The sequence below is a fragment of the Pogoniulus pusillus genome, chromosome 4, assembly GCF_015220805.1.
Source record: "Pogoniulus pusillus isolate bPogPus1 chromosome 4, bPogPus1.pri, whole genome shotgun sequence".
NCBI lineage: Eukaryota > Metazoa > Chordata > Aves > Piciformes > Lybiidae > Pogoniulus > Pogoniulus pusillus.
In genome coordinates, this window is record NC_087267.1 from 15,977,451 (window position 1) to 15,993,896 (window position 16,446).

At 36.8% G+C, this 16,446-nt stretch overlaps 1 protein-coding gene across 2 annotated transcripts in view; it reads left to right on the forward strand.

The window, feature by feature from the left end:
- The first annotated feature begins 269 nt into the window (after positions 1–269).
- Positions 270–16,446, forward strand: part of USP15 (ubiquitin specific peptidase 15) — a 66,702-nt gene continuing 50,525 nt past the window's right edge. The window contains exons 1-2 of one of the 2 annotated variants that reach the window (XM_064142242.1): positions 270–477; positions 16,113–16,240. In XM_064142242.1, the coding sequence (XP_063998312.1) occupies positions 389–477; positions 16,113–16,240 (217 nt within the window). In that variant the 5' untranslated portion in view covers positions 270–388. The remainder of the gene's footprint in view (positions 478–16,112; positions 16,241–16,446) is intronic. The other variant, XM_064142243.1, reaches the window with a different exon arrangement.

Below are 16,446 nucleotides of genomic sequence, written 5' to 3' on the forward strand. Positions count from 1 at the left end.
GGGAAACCAGAGCTGCCCCAGAGCGACCGCCGAGGCAACTCTCTGCCCGGCTGGCCGTGCCGGGACACAGTCCCACAGCCTCGTACCGCGCCACTGTTATCGTTTGGAGGCGGTAAGCCCTCGCCCGGTAGAGGAAGCGGCTTCCCAACCGCTCCCCAGCTGGCACTGCGCGGACGCACGCCCGTTACGAGTGGGGAGACAGAAGACCTCCGGGCCGGCAGACGGCGCTGCAGGGAGGAGCTGCGCCAATTTCCTCTCCATCCCCACCCTGCGGATTCTGGGAAGGGAGGGGGACGAGGGCGTCTCCCGGTTCGCGTCACTCCCAGCATGCAGCGCGGTTCGCTCCTGCCCCTGCTGCCGTTGCCGCCGCTGCTGCCGGGGGGAGAAGATGGCGGAGGGAGGCGCGGCGGATCTGGAGACTCAGCGCACGGACGTCGCGGCGCTGCTCAAAACCGCCCTCCGCAAGGGCGACACCTGGTGAGGGAGGGGCGGGGGGGGGGATCTGGGTTGATCGTTGCGGGTGGTACCCTACGCCCCCGGTGCCTCTTGGTTGGCAGAGGGATCACTCGGTCTCCCTCCCCCTGCTCTCGGGGCCGCTCGGCCCCTCACGTGCCGGGGGGAGTGCTGTGAGAAAGGGCGGAAGGCGGATCGCAGGCAGAGCAGAGCAGCGCTAGTCCCTTGGCTTCTGCCGCTCAGGTCACTCGGCCACTGTCGGAAGCGAACCTGCCGCCTCGGTGCGCTGGGCCCTCTGTTTGGCCTGGGCCTCTAGTGGCTGGCAGGGCCGCGCCGCGCCGCTGAGGCGCCCGGCGGGGGCAGGCACCGAGGTCAGCTCCCTGCGGGACTGAAAGCTGCGGGGGAGGGGAGGGAGCGGCGTCACTGGTGGGGCGCGGTGCCGTGTGGCGGCTTCGGATGGCGGCCCCGGACAGCGAGGGACCCGGAGCCCCCGAGGGGCTTGTTTGTCCATGGCGGGGAGAAGTACTGAAGCAGGGATTGTAGCGGGAGAGCAGAGCTCCGTTACTAGGCGCTTCTTCCATTACCCAGGCTGAAAGGAGGCAACGGCCCTGGCGTCATCTTCAAGTTGTGAGAAATTAGAGCTGAACCCTGAGTGGGCTACCCTGTCGCCTGTCCACGGCTGCCATAAACCTTACGTTTACATTTTATTTGCACTATAAGCGGGTTAACAGCCTTAAAAAAGGGCTTCCGATCGTGCAAAGGAGCCTTTATGATAGCTGTTCCAGAATAAACGTTTAAGATACATTTTCCTGGTATGTCAGAAAATGCTTTATTGCATTATGCCATACAGATTGTCAACAGAATAATCCGTAGTTGAGAAGAACTAAGTTAAACAAACACCTCTTTCTAGCGTTTATTTGATGATTGAGCTTCTGTAGTTGTAGTTCTCTGAGGCTAGAAAACATGACTCTTTTGGGGGATGGGGAGGGGAAGGAAGCCAATACTTTTGCCACCACTCAACCTCTTCATCTCTTCCTGTGTGAAACTGTCACCCAAAGACAAAGAATGAAGCATTAAGTTACTGAAAATTAAGTATGAATACACAAAAGTAGAACTTGCCCACCTCATTTCAGCTGTCATCACTCACTGTTCCAGTTCTATAAAAGACTATATTTAACGGAGTTGATACTGCAGCATGTGTCAGAAGCATACATTCTGATGCATTATTCAAATACTGCTGAATTTATGTTCAGTTTTGGCATATGAACAGACTGCTCTTAAACTGAAAAAGTATTAGCAACTAGAGAAAGGAAATCAATTCACAGTGCAGTGTTGGAAATGGTCAGCAGTAGTAAAACTGGGCCAAGACATGTAATCTCAGATTTTTTTGTGTGTGTGTTTTTATTGGGTACTTCCCAAATATTAAAATGAGTCTCAGTCAGCTAATATTGTTGAAAGTTAAAGTAACTTTATGACAATTTTATGTGGTGACTATAGCAGTAAGTTTACGGTGTTCTTACTTTATAAGTTACACATTTTAACATCAGAAAAATCGTTGAAGTGAAAAAAGCTTCTAAAAGTTCTCTGAAAATATACCTTACTGTGATTCTGGCACTAACTAAGCACTTTAAGACTGAATAGGTTGTGGCCAAATCCTATTAACTTTGACTCATGAAGTATTAAATTTAGCTATATAAATGTGTATGTTTTCATACGATTAATAGAGCTGTGCATTTAACTTCATAAATTAAGGTCTATGTTTAGTCCAGATGCCATTTTTGAGGGGTATTTTGTCAATACTTTTTTTGGTCTTTTGAGGGCATCAGTAAGGAAACAACAATTAAAGTGCTCTAAGTCACGATTCAGAATCACAATTTTCATTCATTCAGTAGTAAATAATACTGAAAAAAAATAGAGTAGTGTTGTATCAGCTTGTTCTGTTTGATCTTTGAAGCACTTATGTACAGACCTTTTAAAGTTGCTGACTTATACTGAAAGTCTTGTCCGTGGTCTTCAGAATTTAGTGTGCAGAGAACAAAAAACTATATAAGGAACGTATAAAGCATTGGGGTTTCCTCTAAGGATAAAAAGAACTGATGACAGAGAGTTAAGTCTTCTAGTATCCATAAAGAGGGCACTGAACATCTTCATTAGCTCTTCATGTGGACTGCAGAGAGAATGGAATGAAACTGATTTGAAGTGCAAAGCTTTTAGAGTTAAATATTGGAAAATAATGTATAGAATCAGGAGATATTTGAGCAGGCAATTCACTAAGCTGTGGAGTATGTTTCATTATTATCCTGGGGATAGTATAGGTTAAAATATATTGCTTCAGTGGACAGACAGGGAGAAGATTTTGCGCTAGTTTGTCCCAGTGGTCTTTTTTCGCATTATTTTATGGACAGTTTATGGCATTATTAAATAGGATTTATTTTTCTAAACATATATTGAATAAGCATCAAATTCAGGCTTTTCTGATCAAGAACCTCATTTGTTTTAAATGATTAACACTTGTTTAAAGTAGTATTGACTACGTTTATTAGCAAGTTCAGCATAAAAGCCACACTGTCATTACCCTAGAATTCTGTTTGGGAAGAGAAGTACTGTATTCCATTCTACATATGTTAGAATTTAAGGAGCTGATATGATTACTTACCAGTATTTTGAAATTCTTCTGATGTATGGTGAATGAGAAGAATTTTTATTGTTTGTAGCAATGTTAAGCATTCATTTGGAAAGACTATAAAATACTAGTTGCAGATGCAGACAAATTTGGTCTCAATCTGTGTCTTCCTGCATCTGCTCTCAGAAATTGAAGAGCTTTTAATGTTCATCAGTTTTTTTAGCCGCTCTACAATTTGCAGAATGAACTGTTGTTTATATTATTTAATGCCTTTGTAGCTACAATTATATTATTGAGAACATTACCAAGTATTTCTGGGTTTACAGTGTCATGGAGCAACATGTTTTTTTACTGAAAGTTACTGATTTTGGAACAGTTTTCTTAGAAAAGAGGAGATGAAGACTGTCAGTTCTTGTGTGTGGCTTACTGTGTGACTATCTCTTCATTTCCTTCCGATACTGTGATACAGTTTCTTTCAGTTCTGCTTGCCCTGTAGTTCTGTTCATTTGTGGCTCTTAGTCAGAGATGTTGTTTCAGTTACTTAGATAACGGCATTACACATACTTTGATACTCTTTACTTTGCTACCTCTTATGTGCATTGACCCTCTGTAGTCCAGATTCTAGAATGTGAGACCATGTTTCTTGCCTTTAAATGTCACCTGCCAATAAATGACTTGCTTATAGAGAGTAGTAGTGGTTAATAATGGCTAACAAACATCCTTGGCAGTCAGTTTCGTCAGCTTTTATCCTTCTTTTGGCACAGAATTTCCCCATTGTGTTTTTTTCATCTACAGTAGCAATTTTCATGTGCTGTTGCAGTTTGTGAGCAGTTGACAATATAGATGTTATTAGTGTTCTTTAAAGCAGCAACTGGAAAAGAATTAGCCTGTTACAGTGGACAAGTTACTATCACAAGGAGTGTATTTGGTAGATAAGGGAGCAAATGCAGGTTTTGGATGTTTGAAGAGGGAATACTGAGTAGCAATACAGAGATGTACTGTATACAGGAGTATATTAGTGAAACCGCTCATACTGTCCAGTTCTGATGTACACATGCCACAGGAGGTGCTTGTGTGGAACAAGTTAAAAAAATCTCAAAATTTAACAGGAAAGGTGGATGCTTTTCAGAAAAGAGCTGTAAGAGCCTCTGTCTGTTTTGTCAGTGTACTATGTTAGAATATTTACATAAGCAAATGATGTCTTCCAATATAAGGATTTTTAGATGAGCACATAAAGATCTAATACACTATGAACTGATGGTAGTCAGGATTAAACCAGGATTAAATGCAGGTATTGCATTCCAGCCCTGCTAGCCAATGAATTTTGGTTTCAGTCATCACTTAGCAGAGTGATGAGTTAGATTCTTAGTCTGTTCTTAATTTGTAAGACTTAGTAAATATGAAAGCTACGGAAGTACAGTATTTTGAGTTGTTTCACACATGTTTGTGATACACCTCACTTCTGGAATTCTGCTGAGTCTAGAGGGACTTCCGTTTCTTGGAAGGTGAAGAAAATATCTTTTTTTTTTTTTTCCACTGTGACTATTTTATTGCCTATTTAATTGTAAAATTCATTCACTGAAGAGAGTAAGCAAAAGTTTAAATGGATTAAAAATGCTTTCCAATAAATGATTGGTAGATAGGAAAAGTTCAACCTTAAAGGATTTTCTCTTGAGGATTGTATTTAAAGAATTTCCCCACCAAACACGTATGAGCACTGTAATTCTGGTTGCAGTGAAAATTCATAAATCTTGATGAACAGGCATGTATAGCCCTCCTTGGAAACACTGCAGTGCCCGTCATTGATGATAACCTTGATGCCGATGTGCTCAGCTTTAATAGTATTTCACTTTGTGGTCTTCTCAGTGTTTTCCACATTTTTTTTTCATTCTTTGTTGGCTGTATATGAACAGAATCTAGATAGCATGGAAGATTTCACTACACTAAGAGGATGATGATCTGTTTCAGACATGTTGCACCTCAGTAATAGTAATATCCTAAACTGTTCTAATGGCTTCCTATAGTGAAAAATAACGCTACGTCAGTGTTCCGAGGATAGAGTTGAGAATTGGCATTTCTTTCTTTAAAATGAGGTGCAAGTTGCTGATATTTGACTGCTAAGACCTTGTGGCTGAAGTTTTGTGTTAGAATTGTCTCACTGCATGTAGAATGGTGTAGCATTTCACCAACAGCTTATGAAGATGTACAGAATGTGCTATTTATTTTTTTTCCTAGGAAAATGCTTGCAATGGAATTGTGTAGATGCAGTTTTCTTCTGTTAAATGAGAGAATATGTAACTCAAAAATCATGTGATCAGCTCAAAATCAGGCTTTTGCTTGAAAATTAGAAGTCAAACATTGATTTAGGAGTTAGATTATATTTTGGTGAAAAGTCTACATAAATGGACAATTTTTAGATATATACAAAATACTTACATGGTTGTTAATGTAATATCCACAGTGAAGTTTTAACATTAAAATGCAATTTATTAATTTTGGCTGAATCAATCATTTTGTTAAGGCTCTTTGTGGTACCTGTGAAGTACCACTTAAGAAATTGCAGCATATTGTGAGAACTGAGCATGGGGAATTGTAGGCAGAGTCTGATTAGCCAATTTGAAATAATTTCAGTGCATATAGTTGAACAAAGAATTGATTTCTAAAGAGAAATGTGAAATATTTAGGCCAAGATTTATTTAAAATGGGAAATAATTGATACATATTTTTTCTCTCTTTGACCCTCAACTTTTTTTTTCTCATCAATTTGCCTAAATTTTGAATAAAACTATTGTTTGGTTTATTTGAGCTAGAGTAGAATATCACAATCTTAAACTTAAAAGAACTTGTTAATTCTGATAGAATTAATCATGAGTGTACATAGTCAAGCAATTCTGGATAGCCTAACGAGTAGAAATACAGGTGCAAACCTGTTCTTGACTTTCTTATAATTGCAATTGTGCAAGAACAAAACTTGTATGCTGTGCCTTTAAACAGGAGTCCTAATTTCCTTCAGCAACACAGTTGTTCCACTTTGTCCTCAGTATTGCCTAATCTGTACTCATGCACAGGGAGAGTGTGGAAAAAAACCCTAGCCTCACCTGTCTCTCTGGACAGTTTGCACAGTTCTGCTGTTGAAAGTGAAATAGCTTGTGTTCAGAAGATATGATGTCCCAGTAGTACAGAGTGACAGAATCAGTGTCTCTCTGTGAAGTGTCTTTATTGAATATTAATCTGTTTTGATTTCTAAGTTAAAGTCTAACGTGTCAGTCAGTATAAATAAATATAGGTGACATGCTCTTTAATATTCTGGCTATACACTTGACAGCAGTGGGAAATACCAAGATCATAGTCATACTGCCTAAATATTTTTCTAATAACCCAGGAGTTATGGTCAAGAATGAATGCTGTTGTACTTCTGTGATTTTAGTACTGTGTTAATAAAGTTTATTAAAATGTGTAGAAAATCACGTGTGAAATCAAATTACATGACAAATTTGCAAACCAGAAGAGAATTTTGCAAATCAGTTAACAATTTTCCTGCTAGTACTATTATACTCTTTTGTTGAGTGAACAACATCCATATGTAGTCATGCAGCTGCATGTTAAAACTTGCGTGAATTCATTATTGATTTTTATTATTTGTTTGGGTTTTTTTCGTTAGTTGAAGCAATAAGGTGCATTTACAGATGCCGAAATAACTTCATTCTTTGGTTCTTGTAAGTCAATGTACAAAGGCTCTAAGTATAATACCAGTCTGGGCTGCCCTAAGTAGCTACACTTGATCATTCATAAGGGTGCAATCTGTTGTTGGTAATTTTAATTGACTGACAAAATAAGAACATATATTTGTATATACGGCATGCCTATCAACTGATATGAGGGGTTTAATTTTTGAATAATTTGTATAGAGGTAAAAGGACCAAAATACTAATTGCTGATATGTCTATGTTGGGAAGTATAATAAAATAAGTGCTCTGTAATTTGTAGATTACATTGACGAAACTGTAAGACCAGTAATTAATGAGAACACAACCAGGAACCAGACTAAAGGCCCTTGATCACAGAGATGAGCTAGTCCTTTGTAAATGCAGAAATCATCACTGTTTTGCTCAACTGGCCCAAATAATAATACCTGCAGTGAACTGTTTCTAAGTTTTGTTGTCTGTAGGGGCTATATGAAGTTGGAATAAAAACAAATAAGTCCTAAAGATAGATATATGTCTCTTTGGTGTCTTCAGCTAAAGCAAGTGTAAAACAGTTATGAATAACTTTTTGATGTTGATTTATAATACTTCTAAACAAAGTTTATTTGTTTCTGACGATGAGAATGAAGTAAAAGATCACATGGGGTTTATGCAGCTTTGAGGAATATATTCTTCTACAAGAGAATAGTATTAACTGAAAATAATTTAACCTGTGCTTTGAAAACAACCTGAGTCTAGGAAAACAGGAAGAGTAAAGTAGGCAGAAGTGTTAAGCATTGTAATTGGCAATACTTGCCAAGAATTTGTCAAATAAAATTACAGAAACATTATGCCTAGATGGGAGTGTAGTGTTTCCAAATAGCTTCTGTATGGAATGACCTCGGTATTACCAACAGTTACTATTGCTTTTTGAGGAAGCTAAGTAACATGTAAAATTAGAAGATACCAAAGAACATGATATTTTTTAACTGTTTTGCATGATCAGTGGACTTACTACCATGGTGAGCAAATATCTGTGAGGGCCCTCAGATCTCAAATAAGTCCTTTTGTCATCAGCCACTGGAAGATGAACATTGTTGAAATTTATATTCAAAGAGTTCAGAATTTAGACTTCTAAAATTCATTTTCTGCAGTAGTAACACTGTATCTGTATAGAAACCTGCTATGTATCAAAGGGAAAACATACACTGTGATAAAACATGTTGTGTGCTCCACAGCATCTTTATTATCAGACCAAATTCTACTGTTGTGGAATGTTCTAAAGATATTCTGCAAAATTCAGTAAGTGGCATGTCTGCAAAGATAGAGTAGCCTCGGTTACTCAAGCTTCTGTTGTGCTCTGGAGGGATATATGGTTTTTGTGGAATGTCTTAAGTTGGAAGGGATCCTTAAGGATCATGAGTCCAACTCCCTATGCCTTGCAGGACTTCCTGAAGCTAAACCATATGATTAAGAGTATTGTCCTGGAACTTTTTGCAATCTTGGTGCCATGACCACTTCCCTGGGGAGCCTGTTGTAGTAACTGCTCTCTCATTGAAGAACCTTTTCCTAATGCCACATCTGAACTTCCCCTGATGCAGCTTCATTCCATTTCCTTGTGTTTTATTCCTTATCTGGCATTTCAGGGAACATGAACGTGAAGGGCCCCTTGTATATTATCACCTACTTCAGACAGACAGAAACAATTTTATAGATAAGAGCAGGTAGATCTTATGAAGTAATGTGAAGCTTCATTCAGAAGTAAACACCAAGTACTGTAGACCAGAGTTGAGCTATAATTTTTAAAATCTACTTCATCAAAGAAGATTTAGGTATCTTTTAAGGATATGTAATGCAACTAGGAAAAAATAAAACATAAAACTAATTAAATTGTGAAAATATTTCCAATATTATTAATAATTAAAATAACCTATGTTAGTGAAATTTTCAGCAAGTCATATGTGCATATTTTGGCTTAATTTTAGGGGCTGTTCCAATAATTATGTATTTCTGTTATCATCTTGTTGACTTTAAGTGACTTTAGGATAATCAAAGATGGTTGTGCTGTTTTCACATAGCAATTTGAGGTGATTGATTTATTTAAATGCCTACAAATGTCAGGCATTTGCTGATTTAATCAATTCACCTTGTTGTGAAGTGGTCTTAGCTTTTAAGGTCTGCCTCTCAGTATAGACTACCAAGACATTTGAGACAGTTCTCTCTTTCAGTCTCTGCTGTAAATCCTCCAGGTGTCTTTTAACCTGGAAAATAAGCTGGTTATCCTGCTCCATAGCTTGTCCGATGACATCTGAACACAGCTACATTTATGTTTCCTGCTTGAACGGAATTGTGATTTCATTGCAGTTAGCTAAGAAACATTTCTTAACTTTTTTTTTTAATGGATAGACTGTATTTTTTAACTTTACTAAGGTGTCTTGGGATTGCTGTCTCAATCAGGTCCACAGTTCACAGAATTGTTACTATTAGATTGGTTTGCAATCATCTACCCTGTATTAGGTAACAGTAACAAGAAAAAAAGACGAAGAGTATACAAAGTTTAATGTACAGACATTTTATGTCTCTGTTTCACTAATACATGGTATGTTATTTTTGTATCTAGGACAACACATTTGATGAAGCATATCAGGTCTCAAGTGCATGCTACAATTTTCTGATAATTTTTACCTAAAACGAGATCACATCATATTTAAAAAATTATGTCTTAGTAGATACAGTTCCATTTACCTGAGATTATATTTTCCTCCTAAATTACTGAATGTACCTTGTACATAATACTTAGCTTTTAGGTGATTGATTGCATTGTGGACCTTATAACATTGGTGAAGATAAATTACATTTTAACCATTTGCCTTCACTGTTTTGTTTAGATGAGTGGTCTTGATCTTAGTGAGAATGCTATATTGAATGTGCTTGTAGAATCAAAAGCTATGGTTTAAAAAACTCTGTTGCTTTTTTTTTTTCTAATTCTAAGGAGTTTAGATTTTAGCTATGTAAGTGCTTTAACAGATTGATCCCCTAAACTGAGTGTGATGTAATTGCATTAATATTTTTTCAGCATAATCTTTCATATGGTATATCCTGCTTGAGTAAAGATGAGGGAAGTGCATGGTATTTGAATGCAGATTTCCATTTCCCTCCAATCTTATTGGAAAAGTAGTATTTATTGATTAAAAGCAAGTACTTGTAAAAGGGAAAGATTACAGTTACTGTGACAGAATTTCATAAGTTAAAATAACTTGCACCTATATCAGACTTCTACTGAAGTAGCAGAATGCTCACTAAAAGGCCTAATATGTATAAAATTTATATCTACATGTGCATGTGTGTGCGCATGCATACACATAGTGTAAGAATTCACAACTACAGTGACATGTTAGCATTTTTCAAAATGTATATCTGTACATCTATTTTCTTGGCTGTAGAAATTCATTAAATCATTTATTTATAAACTAGTACACAGAAATAGATATATGCTTCATATTTCAAGTGATATTAACCAAAGCATTAAGTTTTGCCCTTCAGTACACATGGATTTCATGGTCTTCCCCTTACAGTCTTTACATCAATCCTCAGTAGAATGCATCTTGCAGAAAACGCACTCAATTTTAATTACATTTTACAGATAGTAACTTTTTTTTTACAGTTGCAGAATTAAGTCTTAGAACAGTCTTTTCCACCTGTTTAGCTTCTTTTTTCAATTATTTTTCACAGCTTCGTCCATACATCCAAAATACAATACTCTAACAAAGTGCTACTTCATTAATTCCAGTAAGGAAATAGGAAAGAAGAAGATATAAAGACAAAGTAATTTGAGCAGCTTTCACATTTTTTGTGTTCAGCATTCTTCATTTTGCTTCCCTTCACTTTAGTACTAGACAGACTTTGTTCATTCTCAAACATCTTGTTAGGTTTTTTAAGATTAACTTGTCCTTCAACATTTTCTTTCCAGGGAGGGAACTTGACTGTGTGTTTATAGTTTTTAGCACTTTTAGCTACTTGCTTGATTTACGGGTGACCTTTCAACTTTTTTCATGCTAGAAATATTAGTTTTACATAAATGTGTAAGTAGAGATGCCTACACTTGAAGAGAAATTATTTACTTTTTTGCACTTTGTCTTAGGATACAGAAATATTGTAGCTTTACTTTTAAGGAGAGCTGTAAAGAAACATTGCAGAGCAATATTTGGATGATGGTAAAATTAGTTGCATATGGAAGAATAAAACTGATGAAGTATTGAAAGAGGTAGTGGCAAACATAAAAAATACAGAACAGTGGACCCCAACCTTCTTGCATTGTTAGGTATAATTTTAGATTTTATCTTAATAACAGAGAAATTGATCACCAATAAATTAATCATAGTTACTGACTTATGAGCAGACATTTAACACAAAGCATTTGAAAAGCAGTGTGATTCTGCAGGAACACTAAGTTGTTAAACATTAAATAAAACAATTGCCTGTATGATAATTTCCCTTCTATGTAAAATTATGGGTTTTCTTCCTTAAGATTCACAGTTGATTCAAATTTTGATCAAGAAAGTAGAGGCCCTGAAGTGAAGTTAAGGGACAAAGCTGGCACGTTTGGAGTAGAATGGATGCCTCAGAGTGTTTACGTTCTTGCCCATGCTTATATGTGGCTGTTACGGAATAGTGCTGCATGGCCACAGCAGCAGTGGTCAGAATGTTGTTGCCTTTGAGTATGTTCTAAGACTGAAAACTTCGTGTATAAAACAAAAGACAAGGGTGTGTCTGATTAAACTAATTTGATATAATTTTTCCATTTATTAAAGAAAAACGAGCTAATTATTAAGATTAAGATGCTGTAAAAAGAATTGGGATTTGTACAAGAAGAATAAAAGACTTGGATTTTTGCAAACGTGAGACCTCCTGCTTTAAAAAGAAAATGACAAATACCAGTGACTGAATTATAGTAACATAAGGTTTGTTCTAGCAGACTTGAGGTAAAGGGAAAATTATCTTTAAGATATATATGTGTTTAGTTATATATGTACTCTGTAGAATAGTCACTTTGTTTAACATGGTTATACCAACTTAGACTTCAGTGGTAGTGTCTAGTGTCTGGTTTTCTCTTCCAAGAAACATACATAATTCTCAAATTATTACAGCAGTTAGTTACTGCTTGGTGAAAATTTGTTTGTAATGACAGGGAGATTGTGAATGCTCCCTCCCTAGAGGTATTCAAGGCCAGGTTGGATGAGGCCTTGAGTGACCTGTTCTAGTGAGGGGTGTCCCTGCCTAATGCAGGAGGGTGGAACTGGATGATCTTTGAGGTCACTTCCAACCTAAACCATTCTGTGATGCTATGACCTGGGTTTTGTTGTGTATTTTTGAAGTGAATTATCTTTGGTATTCATTGAATTCTTATGTTCTTATTCATGCAATCTTTAAATTAAATAGTCTACATTCAAGCAGCTGAGGGAACTGAGATTATTTAGCCTGAAGAAGAGAAGGCTGAGGGAAAACCTCATTGTTCTCAACAACTACCTGAAAGGAGGTTGTAGGGAGGTGGGGGCTGGCCTCTTCTTACTATCAAGTGATAGAATCAGAGGAAATGGCCTCGTGTTGCACCAGGTGAGATATAGATTGCATATTAGAAAAATGTCCTTACTGAAAGAGTGATTGAGGTATTGGAGCAAGCTGCCCAGTGGTGTAGTCACCACTACATTTTTTAAATGTAGACATGGCACTTTAAGACATGGTTTAAAGGCCATGATAGTGTTAGGTTGGCAGTCAGATTCAATGAACTTAGAGGTCTTTTCCAACCTAAACAATGCTATGATTCTATGGAATTGCCTTTCACAGCCTTCTGTCTATGCAGATCTATATGGCATCACTTGAGTGAGAACTGGATAGGGTTACTGGATAGGTTAGATAAAACAGGTTTAATACCTTTCTGCAATCACTGTTGAGTCTATACATCCAAGACCACTCTTGCTTTCATTGATCCAGGTCATATTAAAAGGTATTTGCATCTGATTGTTGATTGTCGAAAAGGAAACACATGTGAAAAATAAACCAACTGTTTAAAGTGTTCTGTTCTTCTGTTGTAGCATTGCTAAGGAGCACTTGATGAAAATACAATTGAAAGCTTCTAGTAACAAATGTCCCAAGTATTTTAAAGCATAGTGGGGAGCTGGTACCGTGTTCAGTTCCTCTGTCTATTGCATGATAAACTGTTTTGAAGAGATTTAGCAAGTGTCAAGGTGTATGATTTTTCTTTCAACTGATGTTTAAAAAAATAGTCTTTTTTTTTTTAATGGAATGCTTGTTTTAAACAAGTGATGCCTAAGGCTAAAGTCTGTGAGAGCCTGACTTACTATTTTGTCAAATAATGTCTGGCAGTACCTCGTCTAAATAGATAAGGCAGTGGCTTCCAGTGGCCCTCAACTATTCGTTCTGGAACTACACACCAGACCTGTTCCTGTCAGGTGGTTTAACAATGGGAAGAGATAAGTAGATGGTCACATTATATAGCCATTTTTGCTAGTTGAAGTTGTTTCTCATTTAATTTAGCAACAGTTTGAGGTTTGTGGTTTCATAGGTTTTGCTTCAAGGATCATGAAATCTGCTGCTGTGTTGGGAGAAGCTAAGTTTAGCTCTGAAAAGGCTTTTACAATATGACAGTAAGGCTTTACTTGCATACTTTCTCGTGTTACAAAATTGTATTCTCTATACACAAAGATGGAATCATTTTGAGAAGCTTATTGCCTTAGGTAGTTCTGTCAACCTTCCTAAACAGCACAGACAATAGGAAATGATCAAGAAATCAGTGTATTATAACTGAGTTTGAAATGTATATGGGGCTAGAACTTGATAATTTTACCTTTGTTCAGTTTTTAATAAATTTTAAATAAGTTTATTTTTGTAATAACCTGCATTTTTATTATTTTACTGTGTTTTATCCCAATTTTCACCATTTTAAATACAGCTTAGACATGTTCAATCATTTTACCTAATACACTCTAAATATGCTCTGAGCAAAACAAAATACGCCAATAGATCTCTGCCACAAAATTGAAATAATTAGTACAGGACCAGACTGCTTTAGGATGATTAATATCACTGTGATTTTACAGTATTTAAATCTCTCATCTTTCTGGACTAGGTTGTTATGTATGCTTTTTCATTACTGATTTGGTGGAATGCATCGTGCCCGATACACGCTGCTATGTCACTGTTTGTGAGTTCAGTAAGAGTAGAAAAGGGCATTTTTTTCAGGAAAATACTATTCATAGAAGTTTCCTTACTAGTGTTTAAAATTAAGCTTTTTTTCCTTACAGTTTTAGTTCAAAAAGCAGTGTTAGCCTCTTCTCAGGCTGCTTGGTTGTTTAAAATTTTGCAATGAAACTGCGCGTTGCAAGGTCAAAAATGAAGCTGCATACAGAACAATTTTAGAACAGATAGCAACTCTTAATAGTTAATGACTTGTGAGCAGTAGTAATGGACTGTAATAGGAGAATAGATACAAGACTAAGTGTTAATTCTGTGAGATGATGAAAGTGTGTGCTTAAGAGTATGGCTGTCTTTGAATGCAGTAAGGGAGGAAGTTCTTAAACTGGCAGGACTATGTCTATAGCAGTTGAGACACAGCCCTGCCTTGCTATTTGTGTTTGCTTAGGGTAGCTAAAAGCTAAGGCTACAAGTAATTTGTTCACAAATTCGTTATTACTGTCAATGTAATAATATTTTCAATCAGGATCATTTACCGTATGAATTAGGATGCTGTTCTCATAGATGTTGTAATGATGTCTTTGAGACATTAGTCTTTAGTGGTTTTGAAGCATTGTAGGGGATGTAAGAATCCACAAGCCTGCAGTGAGCTTTGCAATGTCTTTTTCCTCTTACTTTCCAAAGGATTTTTACCTGTAGAAATGTACACTTAAGAGTATATACTGTACAAAATGAAAAATTGAGGCTTATTGAGAAGTTGGCTACAAAGAACTGAGTGCTACACAGTAGTGATTCCTTTTTTTTACTAGAGGTTTACCAGTGGTACTTCTGAAGGCTGACTCCAGGTTTGATCTCTAAGAAAAGAGCTGGTCTTGAGAAGAACTAAGTAAAAATTTGCATGTATTAGGTTACTCAGAAGCACAAATTTAAGGCTCTGTTAATGTATTTTTAAAAACCCATTCAGTAAAATATATACTCCAGCAATGTTTTTGTATTTATTTGGTTGCACGAGTTGTGGGTGCTAATGTTTTTGTTTTGTTTTCTTGTGGTGTTGATGAGTAACTCCTACAGAATGATTGCCTAATGTAACATTAGCTGACTAGTGCTTGAAACACCAGGAAAGTTTGAGATCTCTTAAAGGCTCAGTAGCTTCTTATTGGTATGCTGCAAATAGAAAGTCAGTAGTCAAATACTAGTGAAGAATAAGGATTAACTATATGATCTTTAATTTGACCTCCCATTTCATGTCATTCTCACATGTGCTAGAGTAGTAGCAAAAGGATTGAGACAGGAGAGAAGAAGATGGATACTTCTAGGAAAGATAAATAATGATGGTGATGTCTTTAAAAATATATCTATTTGTATACATATATATAAATATATATGAAGTAATCTGAGGATCAGTGAACAAATTTGATATCTTAATCTTAATGAAATTATGCACAAAAATATGGAAAATGTAGATATCACTAGACTTCATAAAAGCCAGACTGGCAACAGTTTAATGTGAGTAGAAATAGTCTGGAACTGAGTTTAGAGACATCCCTTTATATGGAATTTTAAAGCTGATTATCATATGTAGGAGGACCATCTAGCCCTGCTTTAAAAGTAGAATGTTTACTGTGTATGTTAATGCCAACTCAAAGTAAGAAATCAGAGACTCTGGTTCTTGACAGGACATCAGATGTCTAAAGCTTTCTGACTTGCATGTGAATGTTATAAATAAAACTCCATTAAAAAAAAACCTGCTAAAAGTTATCTCTCTCTTTTTTAAAGGGCTGTCTAATTATGAAGACTTAATTTGAATCTTCAGAATCTGCAAAATGAGAACAGGAACTAAAATTGATGACATTTCAAGCTAAAAAGAAAAATGGTTTTTGAACTTGCCATTCTTCAACTTTTTATGTACTTCATTAACAATTGTGCAAAACTGTACTTGTCCACAATGATTAGTGGTATCCCCAATTGTCCACAGTTGGAGTCTTTATAGGTAGGAAGTGCTGATAGTGGTAGGCTAATCAGACAGAAAAACATTCTCCATTTTGCAAGGCTGATGAATACAACTGTGTTCATGAATTAATTGACACTGTGGGAAGTAGTAACCAGCCCATACTTAACTTGTATGTCATCTTCTATTTCAGGTATCTAGTGGATAGTCGCTGGTTCAAACAGTGGAAAAAATATGTTGGTTTTGACAGTTGGGACAAATACCAGATGGGAGATCAGAATGTGTATCCTGGTCCTATTGATAATTCTGGACTTCTCAAAGGTAACTGCTGCTGATTATTTAATAAACAATACTAACATTTAGTGTAAATTTGTCACAGGAATAGATTTCTCTAACAAATTACAATTTTATAATTAAGTTGTTGGAACTTCTTTGCAATGATAACAGAGGAACTAATATTTAATAAAGTACAACTTACTGCTTTATAATGATATTTTGGGGTACCTTGGGAGATGAAGTGTAGTCAG